Source organism: Phodopus roborovskii, unplaced genomic scaffold (genome assembly GCF_943737965.1).
Source record: "Phodopus roborovskii unplaced genomic scaffold, PHOROB, whole genome shotgun sequence".
Lineage (NCBI taxonomy): Eukaryota > Metazoa > Chordata > Mammalia > Rodentia > Cricetidae > Phodopus > Phodopus roborovskii.
In genome coordinates this window covers 34,390,804-34,412,399 of record NW_026126525.1, presented here as the reverse complement: position 1 = coordinate 34,412,399, position 21,596 = coordinate 34,390,804, and the positions used below count along the sequence as shown (strand labels likewise).

The 21,596-nt window shown below is 41.0% G+C and overlaps 1 protein-coding gene across 9 annotated transcripts in view; it reads left to right on the top strand.

The window, feature by feature from the left end:
* Limch1 (LIM and calponin homology domains 1) overlaps positions 1-21,596 on the top strand; it is a 298,145-nt gene that overhangs the window by 99,155 nt on the left and 177,394 nt on the right. For all 9 annotated transcript variants that reach the window (XM_051198458.1, XM_051198454.1, XM_051198453.1 and 6 more), the window contains exon 2: positions 15,719-15,789. In XM_051198458.1, the coding sequence (XP_051054415.1) occupies positions 15,719-15,789 (71 nt within the window). The remainder of the gene's footprint in view (positions 1-15,718; positions 15,790-21,596) is intronic.

Below are 21,596 nucleotides of genomic sequence, written 5' to 3'. Positions count from 1 at the left end.
TTGATATTTCAAAGCAAGCACTTAAAAGTCTATTTATGCCTCATAGTAATAGGATCTCCAAAGTTCCAGAATTATTTTTGAATTGGATTGCTGGCTCTGGGAGGCCCTGCTACCCCAGATCTGTGTGCTGGTAAGGATACTGTTGTAATGGCTTTTGCACCTGGCATCTGATGGACATCATTTAGGGAATTACTTAGTCAGATACCTACTTGGTCAAATCCGCCTTGAGATTGACTTCACCTACCTGTGTCTAATGAAAAAGTCAAATGTCTCTGTGTGTCTGCATTGTTAGGCAGCCTGTGATCTGAATTTCATGACATGGATTCAGCCATGAGCTTTTATCCCCAGAGTGCTCCTTGGCTTGTGAGTTCCCTTCCTGCCTCACTTGTCACGAATCCCTGCGTGTTATGGAAGACTTTGCTATTTAATGTCCTACTCTCGCTTGCCTGTTTGATGCCTTTGAACATCTTGTTTTCTTCCTTTAACTTTGCTATAAACTGAATATCTTACATGGGATGTATTTTTTGTTTTGGAGGGGGGTTCAAGACAGGGTTTCTCTGTGTAGCCCTGGCTGTCCTAGAACTCACTCTATAGACTGGGCTGGCCTCAAACTCAGAGATCTGGAATTAAAGGTGTGTGCCATCACCATCTGGCTGGGATGTATGTATTTCAAGTTTATTTACTTATTATGCCACAGCATGTGTGTGTGTGGGTCAGAGGGCAACTTGTAGGAAGACAGTTCTTTTCCTTTCATCATGTGGGTCTGAAGGGTTGTACTCTGATTGGTGGCAAGTGCCTTAACTGCTGAGCTATCACACCTGCCCACAATGTAGTTTTCAAAAGTCCTTTATGCCTTGAGCTAGTTTGCTCAGGGCAAGCGGAGCAATGGGCCCTTGTTGAGTCTACTTTTGAAAACCTTTGTTATTAGTATCAGCTCTTTAATTTTTAAACCCTGGTGACTATCTTAATCTGTTTTTTTGTTTTAGTGACAGAATGTCTATACTGGGAATTACCATGAACTGGGGAAAGTATAAAGAACAAAGAACTATGTATCCAAGACAACAGGGGTCCCACGGCACTTACAGGGGCCTCTTCACCCATCATGGTGTGAGTTCATTAGCCAAGCAGAAAGCCAGAAGTTCCTGCATGGAGCTGCAGAGCACTGACCCCAGCTATCCCAATGATTGGCCTTGGAAGGGGGTTCTTGGGTTGACAGACTGGGAAACACTGCCTTTTATTCCATTGGAAGATCTCATGAACATGCTGTCAGCACTGGGCTGAAAAATGAAACAGAGCATTCCCCAAACTAATTTGGCTATGGAGTCCTTTTTTTTTTTTCACATCAAATTGCACTCAGTCCCATGGAACCTGGGATCCTGTAAAACACACATTGGGAAATGCTGTTGTGAGCAGTTTTTCTCTTCAGCAGGCAGAGGATCAGTGTGAAGGCCAATTGCTATGAAACAATCATTTAATCCCTCTAAACACATGACGGGAAGAACAGTGTTGTTGCCTTTGCACTTTTACCCCAGTCCCCATGATCTGCCAGAGGTCAGCTCTGTGAATGCCGGTGAGTGTTGATCACCAAGAGCCTCTTGCTAGTGCCAGGAGTGGGGGGAGGCCAAAGTTGTATGTGCTGTGAACCCCATATCCATTCAGGTATCGGGTCTGTTTATCTTGACTTGACTTGCCATTGTGAACCATAACATATCCAGAGACAGAGAGCAGGCAACAGTTTACCAAAGAGAGAACAAACCATTCTCTGCCTTTTCAGCTTCCAATCTGTGATACTCTACAGCATGTGGCTGGCCTTACTGGTCCTTCTTGCCCCTTGCAGTATAAGAAAGAGCATATAGTTTGGACAGTATACACCTTGATTTGTGTTTGCGTCTTTCCTCTAAATGTTTATTTGTTTTTTAACAACCTGGTGAACTACCTGCAAATGAGTCAGTTCAAACCCATGTCAATATACCCTAGAATGGATTGGGGACAATCATTGGCTTTGGGTAAGTTTCTCCTATGTTGGAGACAGAAGAAAGTTGTTTTTAAACTCAGAAGCATCTAGATGTTCATATAGTTAGTTATGTGCTTTGTTTTTAGTCATTATCTGGAAGGTATCAGACAGAACATTACTTACAAGTTAGCTTCTTGTCCCACAGTGTAAAGAACACAGATGGCGAGTTGACTGTGTGGTTCTGCAGTCAGCTCATGAGGCTGGAGAGAGGACTGTGCCCATGTTTTTCCTGCTTTGTACTCAGTGACATTATGCCGAGGTTAAATTGAGCTATGGTGGAAATGTTTATACCGTGGGGGTGATGCTATACACTAGGAGTCCTCCATCCTCTGTGAAAGCTGGTGTTTGGTGGAACAACTTGGGTCCTATGCTAACTCTCAGACTGACTGATTTAAGTTGTGCATCCTTGCCTGAATTGCTTGGGATTGAAGTGCTTACATTTTTTTTTCAGCTTTGTAATATCTGCATATACCTAGTGGAATATCTTGAGTGTGAGACCCAAGTCTAAATATGAAATTCACGTGTGTCTCATGCACACCTATGCAAAGCTTTAAGGTAATTTTATGGAGCATTTTTAGCCTGATGACATTTTGACTATGACCCATCTCATGAGAACAAATGGGAAACTTTTTCATTGTGCCTTTGGGTACACCAAAAATGTGGGGTTTTGGGTCTTGATGATGGATGTTCAACTTTAAGAGTCAAGTGCCCTTTTGTAATGGTAACTAAAAGGCGTTTTAGACCCCTTACCCTTTAATCCTTCAACAATATTTTACCCTCTAGTGAAATGTAGAGTGGTGTGTGTGAGTACAAGGTCCTAATGTTTATATGTCAGTTAAACACAGATTTCACAAATTAGGTTCATTGAGCATGGCCTGCTTGTGTCCTCTTTAATTTCACTGTTGTGGCATAGTACTACATTGTGGCCAAATGGTTCTTTGTGCCTAGAGATGAGCCTCCTTCCTCCTTGGCATGGGCATTGTTTGGTCATTATTTGGAGGTAAAGGGAGAAAAATTCAGTGATGGATCTATATTCTCTTTGCTTCTTGGAAGCCTGAATGGGTGCTTTTTTGTTGGGGTGGCTGACACCTCACTGCTGGCTCAGTGAGACTCAGTGTTGGGTGATGATTCAGTGGGCTTGGATTACCACCTGCTATTTTAATAACAAAGAAGCCAAAAGAACAGATTTTCTTTCACAAAGCATAATTTGTAAGTTTAAAGAATCAGTGAAATGCTGGGTGGAAGCACACACTTTAATTCCAGTTCTTGGGAGGCAGAGGCAGGAAGATCTCCAAGTTCCAGCCCAGCCTGGAACAGAGGGCGTTCCCAAATAGCAAGGGCTACACAGAGAAACCCTGTCTTGAAAAACAATTGAAACAACAACAAAAGCCTTTGAAAGATGAGCAGAGAGATACCCTGTTTTGTAAATGCTGCTGGCCTTAAATAAAGCATCTTGCCTACCTTCCTTCTCTTCCTCTGTGCCCTCCATTAATGGTTATTCATTTTTCATTACATGGAGGATCAAGTTGTGAATTATTAGATACCTGTCATGATTTTTTAAGGCAGAGATAAAAATCTAGCAACACCACGATGTTTTAATTATTCTATCCCTGTGGTATTGAGGAAATTAATGATAAATACCCACATATTTTAGTATTTTTCTGAATGTAGGAATTTATTTTCTTCCTCCCCACTTTGAGGAGGGGAAAAGTTGACATGGACAGTAGAGAGTCAGGTTTTCATTATTAACTCCTTAGCAAAGCCTAATGGCTAGGGGTGTGGGCCAGGAATCAGACCACCCTGCCTATTATCCTCTGCCACCTGCTAGTCCTGGGAAACTGGACACATTTTTTTAATGGTCTGTAGTTCCAATTTCTTCAGCCTGCAGCAGGGATAATGATAACACTTGTATTGAGACTTTCCAGGACCCACTGAGTACTTCCTGAATATCTGAAGAAGTATCTCGCTCTGAACAGACCTCATGAGTCCTGGCAGTGGTTTAATAAGCATTAGGAGACAGGACTTTCAGAAGAGGTTGCATGGTTAGTCAAAGGCCACTGAAACTAATGGACATCAATTATCTCCCCGCTGGATGCACTTGTCCAGGGTCTCACCTGTGTAACCATCCAGCATGGTTGCATGGTGCTAAGGAGCTGGTAAGTTAATTTAGTGGAACAAACCTCTGTGGGTTTCTGTAGCCTGGTCTTGACCCCATTTTCTTATCACTCCTCCCTCTCTGCAACTGGATTCCAGGAGTTCGGCTCAGTGTTTAGCTGTGGGTGTCTGCTTCTGTTTCCAACAGCTACTAGATGAGGGCTCTATGATGGCATATAAGTTAGTTATCAATCTCATTATCAGGGAAGGGCATTTAAGGTAGCCTTTCTACTGTTGCTCAGATTGTTAGTTAGGGGTCATCTTTGTAGGTCTCTGGACATTTCTCTAGAGTCAGTTTTGTCTTCAAACCTATAATGGCTCCCTCTATTTATGGTATCTTTTTTATTCTCTCATCTATTTGTCCTCTGACTTAATATTCCTAGTCCCACATGTTCTCCTCTCCTCCCCTTCTCTTTCTCCTAACTCCCTCTCCACTCACTGCCCCCCTCACTCCCAATATTCTCAGGAGATCTTGTTCCTTTCCCCTTCTGTGAGGGACCTTATATGAATCTCTTAGGTTCCTCCTTGTATCCTAGTTTCTCTGGCGGTGTGAATTATAGGCTGGTGATCCTTTGCTCTATGTCTAAAATCCATATATGAGCAAGTACATATCATGTTCCTTTTTTTGTGACTGGGTTACCTTACTCGGGATGGTTTCTTCAAGTTCCATCCATTTGCCTGTGAATTTCAAGATTCCATTGTTTTTTTTTCTTTTCTTTTTCTTTTTCTGCTGAGTAGTATTCCATTGTGTAAATGTGCCACCTCTTCTTTATCTATTCTTTAGTTGAGGGGCATCTAGGTTGCTTCCAGGTTCTTGCTATTACAAATAATTCTCCTATGAACATAGTTGAACCCATGTCTTTGTTGCATGTATGTGGATCATTTGGGTATATGCCTAAGAGTGGGATTGCCAGGTTCTGTGGTAGACTGATTCCCATTTTCCTAAGGAACCACCATACTGATCTCCAAAATGGCTATACCATTGCCATTGCTCTCATTTCAGAAGCAAGAGGCTGGGGTAGCAGTGGACTCAGAAAAGTCTGTGATATATACACAGAGGAATCTTAAAGAAATAAAGGGTTTACCAGAAGCCCATTGGAACTATATATAGAGTCCCATTTCCATGACTTTGGGACTTTCTTTCCCAGTGATGATTAGATGTTAGTAGACAGTTGTATTACTCAAATAAAAAGTGATAGAATAATACATTAAGGAGCTCTATGGTCACACCAACCCAAATGCTCACCTTGGGCCACTTTCTCCAAAACAGCATGACTTCACAAACTAAATAGTGCATCAGTTTTCTTACCCAGTGTTCAGATGTTCATTATAAAATATATTGTGAGGTAGGCATAGATAGATCACAGCCACTGAATCAGCAGTTTATGCTATGGCTCAATATGGCTTGTCACCCTATGTCTCTCAGGGTTCTCCCAACAGGAAGGCCAATAGCAGATTTGGCCCTTTGGAGCCATGAAGCCAAAATAAGCCTCTTTGCTTCACTAAGTGTTCTGCCTCATGAATTTCATTATTGTCAAGTAAACTAATACACAAGTGTAGAAAAATCACACAAACAAATGTACAGCCTGGTTAATGATTTAGTGTGAATAGCCTTGTGATGACTACCCCAAATGAAAAAATAGAATCTTTGTACCCTAGAAAGTATCTTCTGCAATCCTTCCCTCTTTTCTCAAAATTGGTTTCCTCAGTGTGTGTGTGTGTGTGTTTGTGTGTGTGTGTGATTTGTATATGTATGTGTGATGAGTGTTTGATATATATGTGTGTAATGTTTATGTGTGTGTGACATGTGTATGTGTGTGATGTGTTTCTATGTGTAATGAGTGTGTGATGCATATGCATGTGATATATATATATACATATATATATGTCTGTGATGTGTGATGTGTATGTGTGTGATGTGTATATGTGTGTGTGATATGTATATGTGTATGATGTATATATGTTCCTGTATGTGCAAACCAGAGGTGAATTTTGAGTGTTTGTCCACAGGAGCCCATCCATCTTGTTCTTTGAGACAGAGTCTTTCTCTGGAACCTGAGCTCATTGATTAAGTTAGGCTGGCTGGCTGGTGAGCTCCAGGGAGCCAACTGTCTCATTTCTTCAGCACTGAGATTATAAGCACATACCCTCATGCCTGGCTTTTTACATGCATGCTGGGAATCAAAGCCAGCCCCTCATGCTTGCTGAACTTACCTACCACGCTCTCTCTTTAGCCTCACTCATTTTTGGTTGGTCAAGTCTGAGCTGTCCTTAGGCATTATGTTACTCAAGTCAGTCCTGAAATAAAAAAAGGCCTCTTACTTTACTCTGCTTTTATCCTGAGTATTTCACCATGTTTTATTTTCATTTGGTAATCTAATAACTTGTTTGGGTGAATTCTAGCAGTTCTCTAGTTTGGCTTTGGTGCCGTTTTTCTATGCTGAGTACTGGCAATGTCCACAAGCTTTGTGGTTGCTTTGGATTCTTAGCTAAAAATTATTCCATTATTAGAATATCAAATAGTGAAATTGATCACTTCTTCGGACAGCTCTACAATAGTTACAGGACTTTGTGTACTTGGCAGAGTCTTGAGTTCTAATTCTTTGCTCAACATCAGGAAGCCAAGGGGCTGAACCTCTCTTCCTCTCCATCATCAGTGCTTACATCAGGTCGGTGGCTGGCAGGACCAGTTCTGGGTAGTGAGAAAAGGAGTGGGTGAGTGAGTTGACACAATATGGTGACTGACAGAGAACTGGCAAATGACTGTCCTTAAACATGGAAAACACCCTGGAGATGAATGAGAAGGCCCAGGTGGGTTGTTGAATGGCCACTTGGTTTGGGCTGCTGAAGTACTTTTCAGTGCTAGAACCCAAACAGCATTTTATTGTTAACATTTTAAAACATATGACAGGGAGGAGAGAGAAAGGGATAGAGGGATGAAGGGAGAAGAAAGGGAGGGAGGCAAGGTGAGAGAGAGAGAGAGAGAGAGAGAGAGAGAGAGAGAGAGAGAGACAGGAAGAATGTGAGGGGAGGGAAGAGAGGAAAGGAGGCTCCAAGAAACCATCAGATCTCAGTGGTGACTTATGTTTTCTGCATTTAGTTCATATGCATACATGTACACTCACATGTGTCAGCTACCTTTACTCTCCAAATGTTTGAGCACACGCCTAAAGAAGAGCATCCTCCCAGGTAGCCATTATCATTTCAGTGATGACTGATGTCCTTAGGTGACCAGTATATATTCAGAATACCCCAGTTGTGTCCAGATGTCACCTATGAGGTTCTTTTCAACCACTATCTTGCAAGGAGATACACATTACATTTTGTCATAATGCTTTTATATCTCTTATTTATGAAAAACAACGTTTCCCTTTTCCTTCATGACAAGGACTGTTTTTCTTTTCAATAGTCTGGTTTTCTTATAGAATGTATTTTTTTTTTCAGGGTTTTTGTGATTGTCCCTTTATGATCTCCTTTAGTCCTGTCAATATGCTTGGGGACTCTTTCATTGGCTTACTAGCCTGTTTTTTGTACCCAGCACCCACAAATCCTGACCTGCAGAGTTGCATTTCTGAGTGCAAATGGAAGCCCCTGGCCTTGGGCACTTGCTCTTAAATATGAATCGTGGGAAACAAAACCATGAAAGAATTTGTGTTTACTCACTTCATACACATGAAATCCCCCCCCAAGGCAGTATCCATTCTGATTTCTGGCATCCCACAACTGAGTAAAACAGGCTCCTATTAGCACCTTTAAAGACTCTGTAGCAGGCTCCAATGCATGAAGCCAGCTCTCTGCTCCTGAGCCTTGAACCTGGAATCTGTGCCCAGATCTGTTGAATTTAGTGGCTTTCTGCTTCACTGTGCCGAGAACTAAGTGACAGGGCCATCCGATTTAGCCCAGAACTGCAATGTTTATCGAAGGAATAACACAATACCAGGCAAATACCATGGCTTTGTGTGCTCACACGAGACAACATACTTAGCATCATCCTGGCCCAGTTTCTTTCTGGATTCTTCTTTCTCTTCAATCTGACACTAAGGCTTTTGGCTTTGGTGAAACTCTCTGTGTGTGTTGTCTGTCTTTCTCTGCAGCTTCTGTTACCCCTTTCTTAAAGCAAAGGACAGCTTGAGAATGTGCAGACACAGTCAGCTGGACCCACGCACACGTGTCAGTATTGACCCATTTTCTATGTCCAGATCATACAATGGTTAGATGAGAGGACTGAACTCTCCCAGAGTTCTTTTAAGCATCAGCTGTATTCCTAATTAGATTTTTTTGTAGGCTCTGTCAATCTGTGGCTATAAACAGCGCTTTCTGATTTTCCGATGACATGATGAAAATATAAATGGATCTTGCAGATTGCACTTTATTACCCTCCATATTAAGCTCTCAGAGCTAGTGCTAGCAGGAATCGTGGTCTAGTAATGTTGATTCAATAACTTCAGGCTTGGGCTTCTGGGCTGTTTTTCTGCCAAGCCAAACTGAATGGATATAAGGAGCTATGAACATTGAGCAAAGTGTAGCAATCTGACTGGTCAGGGAAGTGTTGCCACTGTGAAAACAGTGTGGTGGGGCCTCGATGAAAGGGAAGTTGTCACTTTAGCTGCTGACTTGTCCACATAACCTTGAATGAGTCACTTAATTAGTAAGATTTTTTTTTTACTTGTCCTGTAGAAAATCCCCCCCCCCATAATCGGCTTTAATCTGGTGGGTGGTGGGGCTATGGGTGGGGCTTTAGAAGGATCTCAGGATGCTATATGGGTGATGATTTGAGGAAGCCCCATAGGTGGATACTACAGTTGTATTGCTTACAAATGATGACAGCTTGCCCCACTGTTACTGTGTGGAGACAGAAAAGACAGATATAGACTCTGTTCTGGAAAGACAGCTTGGCTTTTCCTGCTGGTTTGAATTCATCTCTGTGTTATTGGAGGAGGTGATTCATTGATTTGAAGAGCAGAGATGGATTGAATTCGATTGGGGGACAGGCATCAAGATTTTGTAGCAGATCTCTCTCTCTCTGTCACACACACATACACAATACCCAAGAGGAGATGTTTAATGAGAAATTGAATATTTGATTTGGGACTTGAAGGGTCCAGAATCATGTGTAAAAAAGCATGAATTCACCTTATACATAAGACATGAAAGATATACGACTAGATGAAATTATCTGGGGACATGATGGGGAAGTCACAAAAAGAGAAGAAAGGGGGAGTGAAAGGAAAGGGAAAGGCTGTTTTATACTTTCCAGCTAATGAGGTAGAAATCCTTAATGCAGTGTTTATCTAATGAGGCAGAAAGAAAACCAGGAGAATGAAGTGGTGGGGAACTGAAGGAAGGGCAACGGATCTCAGAAGGATGGAGCTGTTGACTCATGCTGCTAAGCCATCGATTAAAATCATGGGAGGGGAAAATCTTTTAAGTTAGGCAGTATGGCAATATTTGTGTATCATCAGAGAGCCAGTGAGCACCACCTCTTTTATGATCCGGGAATAACTGCACAGGACTATTTAAAAAGAAAAAAAGCAATAGCAATGATGTGTATGAGAATACTGCAGTTGTTTTACCCTGGGTTCACATGGTGATGAGACACATTAAGTTCTTACTCTGGTCAGGCATGATGCTAAGGCTTTTATGTGCTTTAATTCATCTTCATGCAAACCATTGGAATAGGTACCTTTACCATTTCTTCAGAAGGTAAAGTGAGTGTTAGAGTTCAGGAGCTTGCCTAAAGTGATAGAGTTAAAGATGCCTCAACTCCAACTCTTGACTCTTTAAAGAATTTTCATTAAGTTAAATGAACATAGCTTGCAAATGGCTAAACTTAAGAGTCAGGGTGTCACATAGATCAGGGAGGATAGACAAGATGATGGTTGAAAGGCAGTGTTGAATTGGAGCTTTTAGGAAAGGAGCCAATAGGAGCGAATTCAACATGGCAACCTCAGGGAAATGAAGGAAGCTGTGAACAAACAAAGGCTTAAGGATGTGATTTGGAAGGGAATGGAGAAGATCCTGAACACGGATGGAGCTTTGGGACTGACAGGAAAAAATAAGCTCTGATCAACCAAAAGATAGAGGGGATGGAATGGCTGTCTTAGAGGAAACTCTGGCAAGGTGATGTTCATCACCCCAGAGGGGATGGAAGAATCTATAAGGATGCAATTAGAGACCACAAACAAAATGTGTTCTGGAACAGTCTCTTTAGGAATTGAAAATTATAGTAATGAGGGAAAAAAATCAAAGACCTTCTAAAGGTGACTATTTTGTTAAAGGTTCAAGCCCAAACCAGAGCCCTGGTATTAACTGTGTGGTATTGCTGACACAATATCCTTTGCCATTAAGACTGTGTTTACTTTGATTCCTCATCTCCCCCAAACTTCTCCTTCCTTACCCACTAGGCTCAGCCCTTAGAACTTTAGGTCTCTGCTCAAATGAATTTTCACATAGGTCTTCAGGGGTGACTGTGGTGCCCTGATATGTATCTCTCCTCTGGAGAATTCTGTCTCACCCTTCAAGTACAACCTCTTGAAGTTCTTCCCTGACATCCTTAGGCAGAGAGTTTCTACACTAGCTCTCCTGTAGTATTTTGCTGAAATGCACAATTCAAGCTCTGTTATTGTAATGGCTAACCTTCATTGCCAACTTTGTTGAATGTAGAATCACCCAAGAGGTGATTTATAGAGAGGTTTAACTGAAAAGGGAAGACATCCTTTACTCTAAGCACCATCCTATGGCTGAAGTCCCATAATGAATAAAGATGGAGAGAAGAGAAAGGGGGCATGGTATTCATCACCTGCTGCTTCTTGCCAGCAACTCAGTGTCTTTGTTCATGCAAAATGGGCCAATTACTTCCTCCTTGGTCTTGGCCCTCATCCACACATCTTCCCCAGCAACCACTGTGTTGTTATGTTTCCTCTTTCCCCTGGATTGTTCTTGCCACTGGAAGGATCTGGATCTTGTTGTTTTGATTTCATCCCTTCTGCAGGGCCTAGCATGAAATGGATATTCAGGAAATAATAGATTGATTGGTTGCTAAGTATTCCTTAATTGAATATGATTTATCTTTGTTTACACACACACAAAAAAAAACCTTCAAACTTGGGTTTGACTTTCTAACAATCTCATGAGGGGTTTATTTCTGAGGGAAAAAAGTGAAAAGTAAGAACAATTTTATTCCACTTTCTCTTATAATTTCAGCATGAAATATGCAGAGATGCTCCAGTTAATTAAGTCAGGTAGGATCAGAAGAGAAAGAGGCATAATGAGCTGCAGCAAAGCCTCTTCATGAATGAAGGAGTGTGGTTTTTTTTATCATTAACAAGGTGTTAAGGAAATCATAGCCTTTCAAAAAGGACCTGGTATTACACAATTTCAGGAAAATCCTTATGTCTCTTAAACGTTAAGTGAGAATCTACTAAATCTTGCGATTGCTTCACTTGCTTGAATCAGGGATCATTATTTTGTCAGCAAACGGAATCTTCAGAAGCTGGGAGAGACAACTCCCTCCTGTAACTCCGGAACTTGGAAGGCAGAAGCAGGACTCTTTTTTAAAATTTGAGGCCAGGCTAGGCAAAATCATGTCTACAAACAAACAAACAAGTTAGGGGCAGAGATGGTTCATGGTTAAGAACACCTGTTGCACTTGCAGAGGATCTGGGATGGATTCCCAGCACCTCCGTGGTGGGCCACACAGTGGTGTAACATCTGTAACTTCTGCTCTAGGAGATCTGATACCTTCTTCTGACTTTCACTGGGATCCAGGAACTGACATGGTTTATGTACATACACACAAGCAAAGCATTCACATGACATGTGTAAATAGTTTTTCAAAAAGCTCCAACCAAAACAACATATTAAAAAAATTCCTCTCCTTATATCATTGTACTAAAAATTGTGAAATTTATTGAAAATGTTCTTTAGACCTCTAGTTTGTTTGTGGTTTCCTTTCAGAAATCTACAAAAGATTCATGAAAATGTTTCTGAAATACTATTTACATACATGGTAATGATCAGACTGGAAGACCAATTCTTGGCAGCCTTGGCTGTTCATTGCAATTACATAATAACAATGGTAACAAAGCAATTAACAGACCATAGGGCTGTGATGTACAGCGTGTTACATTATAAACACCTCATAAAAATGTTGCTGCGGAGCTGTGTGGTTTTCTTTTTGAGTCTGGCTTCTCCATATTTCAGAATTCGAATGATTCAGAGCAGAGCTAGGGGTGTAGATAAATTCAGAATTACCTTTGAGCTCCATGGAAAGGAAATCAGATACAGATGAGCTTCCTCAATAATTGCTTGCATTAAACAATGTGATGACACATTACAATGTCCTTGGCTTCTGCTTTTATTTAATTATGGAGGCAGATAAAAGCTTTTTTTCCTGGAAGGCCAGGTTTTGGTAAATTAGTTATTTGCTGACTTTTACTCTGCATGTTCCTCCAACACATGTTGTGTTTAGTAATTAAAGTGGATTGAACACAAAGCAGGGAGGATTTGATACAGGGGTTTCCTGAAAGACGGCCAGAGGATAGCTGATGACTTATTGCCATCATAAGAATTTCTGAGGATTCCCTTGTATGAAGAGATGTGTTAGAGGTCACTCTTGATAAGATAGTGGTGGTCGGTAGCCTTTGCCCATGTAATATGTTGTTACTTGCACCCATCCCATGCATGCGTTCATGTGTGTGTGTGTGTGTGTGTGTGTGTGTGTGTGTGTGTGTCTGTGTGTGTGTGTGTGTAACACCAACAGGGAACTGTGGGGACTTGGCTTCTCCCATGATGCCTGAGGTTTAGAGTCATTGGTGGAAGCAATGAGAGGTATAGTTAGTGGTTTGAGCTATAAACATTAGAGATTATGAGCTGCCTGCTTAAGTATAGATGGGAGGCCAGGTGGAAGCCGTTGGGCCCACTTTTGAACTGTCTATCAGACATGTTCAGTCCATGACTTGTGAGCCATGTGAGGGAGGCCTAGGATAGCTGCAATAGTGACCCAACACAAAATCACAACTTGAAATCTGAGATTTTATATTGTTACTTTTCTTTGAGATTTTATATTGTGACTTTTTTTTTTTTAAAAAAAACTTGATTGTGTAGTTCTTAAGTATATACTTTATAGTAAACCACCATGTTACTGTGTCAGAAGGCTGGACATGTATGATGGACAGAGGAGGACAGTGGCTTGGAGAAAGGTTGCCAGTGGAGGAAGTAAGGAATGGGTATGCATTCTAAAGGGAGAATAAAGAGTTGTTCATGGGTGTGCTTGATATGGAAGAAAGGTGGTGTTGTTAGGAGGAGTGGACAACTGTGAGGATGGAATTTTGGTGGGTGAAGAGTAGTGGAGGTGGGAAGTGGGTAGAGTGCTCTTGACCATCCTGCTACACCTCCCTGGTGGACCATGAATCCTCTGAGCATCTCATTACATAGTCCTAGCTAAGCTGAAACTCATTGTATAGAACCAGACTTGCCTTGAGTTCATAGACATCCTCTTGCCTCTGCCTCCCAAGTTCTAGGATTAACAGTGTGTGCCACCACACTCAGCATCTTTTAAGAGCTTGGCTGAGCTTCCCACCCTGCCCTTGTGTTTGTGGAAAGTGGTCATGGGTTGACTAGTGCCTTGTTGGCAAGATTGCTAGAACCCTTAATCTGCTGGGATCCAGGTAGATCTTGGAAAGGTCTGAGCCATGACACTTATCTCCCTACGAGTGAACCTTTGATAATGGCAATTAATCTTAATATGATGACTGACATTGTTAGGATGGGAATGCTCATTAGAAGCCTTTATAGTCAGAATACAAAACATGAGCCATCGTAAACACACCATAAAGATATACTTTTTAAAATTTGTCTGAATGAGTTTGTTCTGAATTAGATTGTTTCTTCTGTAATTCTTAGGTACAAATTAACAGTGAGCCTTGAAGCCCACTGTTTTCTTTACTGGAGGGTTGTTTGTTTCCCTGTTGTATGAATTGTGCTTGCACCAAGGTTTTATCAGAGCAATCTAAGTTGCTTAATTTACTGGTACAAATCTATTTATAATAGTCCCTTGTTGTCCTTTTAATATTTTTATACTCTGCAGTGATGTCATTTGCCACTTCTGACTTTGGTAATTTGTTTCTTCTTTTGCTTTTGGCTGTCTGTGTCCCCCAGTCTTACTTCAGTATTCCAATGCATTTTTTTTGTTATGCTACCCTTACTTTAAAAATATTTAGGGAGATTCCACAGATATTTTGCTGTTAAGTTAGAATTTAATTCTTTTGTGGTCAGAACACACACTTTGGATAAATGTTTTTAAGTGTATTGAGAATTGTTTTATGACCTAGAATTTGGTTTGGTTTGGTAAATGTTGGAGGGTGAAACATTTTAGAAATAACAATTAGATCAATTGGGTCCATAGTGTTTTTCATGTGTTCTGTATCATTAATTTTCTGTTTGCCTGTTTTACCTATTATTAAAGATAAATATTTAAATCTTCAACTGTATTCATGATCTGTCTCCCCTCTCTTTGTAATCCTATCTGTTTTGTGTATTTTAAAGTTTTTTTAATATAATGAAATACATAAATGTTCAAGATTATGATGTCTTTGTCAGTGAACTAACAGCCCCCTTATTATGAAAGAGCTTTCTCCATCTATGCTATTATTTTCTGTTCTGAGATTTCTTTCTCTGATACTTGTACAACTGGCCCGGCTTTCGTGTGACTCACATTTGTGCACATCTTCCAATTTAAACAGCACATTTGTAGGCAGCTCAGTGTTGACTTTAACTTATGAATCAACCTGACAACCTCTGTGTGTTAATTGGGGGTTGTGGGGCCACTCTCACTTAATATGATCATTGACATAGTTGGTACCCAACCTTTATCCTTTCTGTTTGTTCTGTCTGCTCTCTGCCCCCTTCCCTCCCTTCCCTTCCCTCCTCTTTTCCCCTTTTCATTGTTGGAGTATTTTTATGGCTCCATTTTCTTTCTTTTCATGGCTTATTAGACATAATTTGAATTTTACACATTAGAGGTTTCCTTAGGGCACGTTACAGACATGTCTACCTGGTATTTTTCAGGTCAGATGTTTGGATTTAGAGAATAACAAATGAAACCGAGTACTTTGCGCCCCAGCCAATGGTTACTGACAGCCAGCAACACCTTGAATGTCCCTGTGCTGTCATTTATGCACATTGGCTTTTAGATTTCAGTCATAGTGTTAGTTTCCTGAGGTGAGGGCCCTGCAGCCTTCCCTGACCACTAATACTTTTGTATATAGGGTCTTTGTCCATGGGCCACACTTTCTAGGTGTTATTATTTTTATGACAGACACTGTGACCTTGACTTACTGTGGTAATAGTATCAAGAAGAATAGATGCTTCATGGTCTAAGTTTAACTCACCTAATCCAGACAAAGCCACACATGGGAAAGGAACTGGAGGCTAACAGATTTCCCCATTCTTGGGTTTTTCAGGGCTCTTGAATTTTTTTTTTTTTAATATTGAACTTCCTGGTTATAAAAGAAAAAACTTATGCTCTTGTTTCCTTTTTTTCTTTTCCAGCAAGTCACTGGCCGAAGTTTTGGTGATAAAGACTTCCGGACAGGCCTAGAAAATGGGATCCTTCTTTGTGAGTAAGTATACTTCCCTTGGTTTCATTCTAGGAATGTTCTTGATATTATTGTTTGCCTGTAAAACTTCCAGGGGAGTATGCTTTATTTACTTTTTATTTTTATATTTTTATTTATTTATTTATTTTTAGATAGGGTCTCATGTACCTCTGGCTGGTCTCTACCTCCTGGTCTGGCCTCCAGCCTTTTGTTTTTGACTGAGTCATAGTTTGAGTCTGTGTGGCATAGGAGAAACCACTGAGATAGGTGGAGAACACGCATGGAGAGTGAGTATGTATGCAAAGGAAATGGTGGAGACCAGAGCTGTTGCAAATTTGATGGAGAAATAGAACCCATTGGTAGGACTCTGCTCCCAGTAATTTCGCCACGTGGGAACTTGTACTTGTGAGGATGTGGGGCTGACTGTGCTGCAAGTGAACACACCTCTTTCTGGAAACTCAAGGCATCTTAACAGTAGGCTGGGATGTGTTCTTTCTTCCCTAGCCCTACTATGTGCAGGCTTTGGGTCCATTGATATATATAGTATTCCAGAGTAGATAGTGATGGCAGGTGTCTCTTGTGCTTTGGAGCAAGGCTCTGTCATAGTGACAGTTGAATTAGGTGCTTTCTAGAAAGTGGCTTTAGACACTAAATAATCCAGAGCATTAATATTTATGGATGTATGTGGACCTAAACTTTTAACCAAGTCTTCAGATTTTGAATGTATTTAATAGACTGTTTAATTCTGAGACTGATTTCTATTTTAGTGAAAGGTAGTAGGCATTGTGCTGGCTAGTTTTAGATCAGCTTGACAAAAGATAGAGTTAAGAGGGGCCCTCAGTTGAGAAAGTATCTCCATAAGATCTAGCAGTAGGGCATTGTCTTACCTGGTGATTGATGTAGAAGGGCCCAGTCAATTATGGGTGGGGCCATCTCTGGGCTGGTGGTCCTGGGATCTATAAGAAAGCAGACTGAACAAGCCACTGGGAGCAAGGCAGTAAGCAGCACCACTTCATGATCTCAGTAATCATCTCCTGCCTCCAGATTCCTGCCCTGTCTGAGTTCCTGTCCTGACTTCTGTGGTGAACAGTGATGTGAAAGTGTAAGCAAAAACAATATCAAAAACAAAGCAAAAACAAAAAAACAACAAATAAACAAACAAACAAAAAAAAAAAAACCCGTTCCCTCAAGTTGCTTTTGGTTATGGTATTTCATCACAGCAATTCCAACCCTAACTAAGACAGACATAAATCACACTGTTCCTAAACATGAAATCTGAAGGACACTTACAAACCAGTTCTACACCCCTATTGAGCTATAAAGTAGAAACTTCCCTTTGCCTTTTGTTATTTCCCACTGAGTCACAGCTCCCTGGTGACTATACTGTTCCAAGCTCCCCTTCACCACAGCATACTGGGACCTCTCCTTGAGCATTAGGTAAATGAAATCATATATTGTGGACTCTTACTTTGGCAACTTTCAGAATATTGCTTGTTGAGGTTGAAAATTACAAGGATTTTGGAGCCTGAAAATGAACTGTCCAAGTCCCTACTTTTTTTTGAATTATCTAACCTCTCCAGTCTCATTTTTCTCTAAATGGCAATACACATTGACCTCTCTACTGCCTAGGCACTTGAGGACTTCGCCTGTTTAAAGGACTGTGAAGTTCTTTATAAACAAGTGCCATTTATTTTGTAGACTCTTTTTTCGACATCTGAAGTCTGAGGACAGGGTGGGAGATTTCCCTTCCCACCCCTGATGCTAGCAGATGCATTTCCCAGTACTTGGGTCCTGAAGCTGATTCTACCAATAAAGCTGATTCTCAGGGGGAGTAGCTTGCACTATCCTTCCCATGGCTGGCTCTGAAGCATAGCCAGGATGCTTAGAGTGTGTCACCATCTAGAACTGGAGAGGTTGGTAGGTGCTGGTGAAGGAGTTTTCACTCAGAGCTTTAGGCTGTCTTGTGGCTCTTAAAAATACAAAACCTCTACAGTTCCAGCTTTTTGAGAACTAAGCAGGTCATTTCTCTTTTGAGTGAGTATTATGTAGTCTATTTCCTTTGTTATGTTTTAGATATGGGATCCCCACCTGCACCCCCAGACTCATGAGCTTGAATGTTTGGTCTTCAGCTGGTGGTGCTTCTGGGGAGATCATCGAACCTTTGGGGGCCTAGCTGGAGGAAGTGGGGCACAGCAAGACAGTTAGCCTGGACATTTAGCCTAGCTCCACTTCCTGTCCCAGCTCTGCTTCTAGACCTAGGCAGTTGTGAGCAAACAGCCTCCTAGGTTTCCCATCACCAATGAGAACTAGCTTTGCCACCAGACCTTCCCTGGTGTGATGGACTATACCCTCAAACTTTGGAGTCCAAATAACCCTCCTTCTCTTAAGTGATTTCTTGTTAGTTCACAGCAATAAGGAACAATAATGCAGATTCAAAGTAAATGATATAGTCTATAAAAATTAATTAGGACTTTTAAACTTTGCATTATTCAAGCTCAGTTGAGGGCTTCTATCAGTGTTAAGACCTTAGTTAGAAAATAAACAAACTCATTTTCCCAAACTAGATTAATTCTTGTTATTAGTTGCAACTGAATAGAGACTTCTATGATCTTTGTGTGTCAAAAATGCCCTGGGTTGTTCATGAGTCTAAATAACAAAATAAAACCTCTCCTGGTTCTCGCTGAGAAGTAGTGCATTTCCCTATTAGGAGCCTTGCTGCAAATTAACCCCTGGGTCCAAAGGTACTATCATTAAACCCATTTTACAGGAGAAATAGCGAAAGCATAGAAGAGGAGTAAATTACTGTTTGTGGAACTAGATTTTTTAGTGGAGAGAGAAGTAAGATGTTGTAGGATGGGCTTGGAAGGTTGAACGGCTGATAGAAGAAAAGCTAGGGTGTAGAGAGAAGGGCAGTATGAAGCTGAACTGCTAGCTCTCAGCTGGGCAGAGAGTGAACACACTGGATAGTTTGATGGTCTTAGAAAAGTAGAAGTAAGGCAGGACCACAGAATATAGAGATAGGAGAGAGAAAGAACAGGAGTCTGGTCAGTAGATGACATCAAGACTTGAGCATCTTTAAGCAACCAGATGGAAACGGAAGAGCATGATGGACCTGAAACAAAGATGAGAGCAGAAGAGAGAACAGATAGATGCCCACAGGCAGGATGTAAAATGAGAAATGAGTAGCATCACAATCCCTTCCCCTGAGACTCTCTGCTTTCATGTGGCTTTGCACTGTAACCCGTATTTATATAAGGATAAATAGTTTACAGGTAGGAACAGCAAGTATAGAGTGAAGACATTCCTTTAACTCTAATAAATGTGTTTTCTCACCTTCCTCTGTTGTTTTGCTAAGGGTGTGTACTGGAGGTTAAGTGCTCTAGTTGCTTGCTGAGAGCTTCATAAGAGGTCTGGGATCAAAGTGTGGCTAAGCTGAAAATATGTGATAAGTGTCACACTATCAGAAATATGGACCAAATACTACACTATTTTCTTGAGGATGTGAGGGCAATGTAGTCCATAAAGAAGCTGCTCCTGGGTTGGGATGGTGACTATAGCTTTCCAAACTGCCTCTTAATCACTCCAGAAAGGAAAGTTCCTGCCATCCTATTCTACCACAGACTTTGTCATTTAGACAGACCTCTAAGGAATTTCATGCTGATACGAGATTGACAAATTATAGTCTTCTTCTTACTTTTGTACAGGCCACCTTGTTCAGAATAGCTTCTTATGTGTTCAAATGTCTTTTCAGAGGAACTTGATGAACTCCAAAAGGACTATGGGATTTACTTTAGATGTAAATTGCTTATTTTCATTGAGGTGATTAAGTGTGATCAATACAAGATACTACTTCAGTTAATCAACTTTATTTTAAACCAAAGAGTCACTCAGGAGGGGTTTCTTTCAAGTTTTTCCTTCAGCTTTTCATTATGAATAATTTCAAATTTATATAGCAACCATTATAGTATATAGGTACCTGTATGTCATGCACCCAGACATACTGACTATTCTCCTTTTGCTATATGTATGTCATTTATTCGTGCATACATGCCTCTTTTTGCACTAAACATTTGAAACTGGGATGCAGATATCATGAAACTCAGCTCCTACGTTCTCAAATGTGCATCATCTAAATTCAAGGATATTCTCCTATAGGACATTTAGCCATACCCAAATCGGTGTGAGAAAGCACAGTAAAGTATACTCTGTTGCTTGCTTGGCACTCCACCTTTAGCTGTCCCTATTATTGTCAGTGGAACTAGACCAAAAGCCAATTATGATGATGACATGGTCAATGCCCTTATGTCACCATACACCCATCCATGCTTTCCTAGGGGCTGCCAGCTAGCAGCAGGGTGAAGGAATTTGCATTTTACTTTTGAGTTTCTCTTGTCTGGTTTGTGAGCAAAAACTGGGCAAGATATATTGAGTCCCTTACAAACCCGCTCATCTGTGACTAATGAGCCTTGGCTGGCAGAGCTTGGGAACTAGAATGCTTATTTTGCAAACAATAACCTTGACCACTGTTCTGATGTCACTTCCTCCTGCTTCTCCAGTTTGCAGTGGGTCTTCCCTTGGGCAGCCTGTTTAGAGCTCTCCAGGCAGAACCAGTGGGTTTCCCTCAGTGGTTTCTAAGTACTGTTTTTACCCTTTCTCCAGTATTATCACAGAACTCCATCTCTGTTGTGTATCTACATCTATTGCTTACAATAAACCCCCAGCTTCTTGAAGATGCTTTTTGATATATCCTTCCTTCACTGGACACTGGCTTGTATTTCCTTCACTGGACACTGGCTTGACATGTAACATCTGCTCCATACACTTGTTGAAACTAAGATGTAGTAGTAAATCCTATGCCTGGGGCATCAGTGGCAACCCTTGTCTATCTTCTCAAAAATATTATTCTCTCTCTCTCTGTCTCTCTCTCTCTCTCTCTCTCTCTCTCTCTCTCACACACACACACACACACACATTTCATACAAAGAACATATAGATGAATATTAGGGCAGTGAAAGATGGAGGCATCTGGTCTCTTTAAGTATAAGATTCCCCATTGGGACCTCCATCTTTCTAGAAGGCAAAGAGCCACATGGATGAGTTTTATTTTGCCAATACATTCTCATGGAATGCCAAGTTTGAGTATGTGAGTCTACAGATAAGGGACCAATGAAGAATGCCACAGTGGCTTTTTGTTTCTGTTCTTATGTTGCCGAAATACTTTTCTGAAGATAAGAAATCTGTTGGTCCGCACTTGTTTATGTTGTCCCTGATAAATGAGCTGCTTGCTCTAAGAAGGAGGGCTTGTCTTGGATTCCTGTGATGATTTCAGCATGAGATGTGCTGTGCACAGATATGACCAGCCCTCTATGGCCGATGGGAGTTAATGGTGCAGCTTGGAGTGTAGGACTTCTTATCACGAGAGGGACTTGTGGGAAACTGTCCATGCACAGCACAGCACAGCACCGAGTTTAGGCACTGATGGGTTTTAAGCATGAATGTGGAACATTTTCAAAGACTTTATAATGTGCTTATAGAGTGGTCTCTCTCTTTTTCTCTCTCTCTCTCTCTCTCTCTCTCTCTCTCTCTCTCTCTCTGTCTCACACACACACACACACACACTGTAGTGAAGTTAAAAAGGGTGGGGGGTATCGTTATGGTTTGGTAAACAATTAGTAGGGAGGTGATTTATCAGTTGGATTTTACTTTGCATAGGCCAAGGGAAACAATCATTTTTTCTAGAAGAACTATTTTTGTTGTTTTGTTTTTCTTCTTCTTTCTTGATATTTTCATAGGGCTCTGATCACAAATAACAACCAGTTCTCCAACACCAG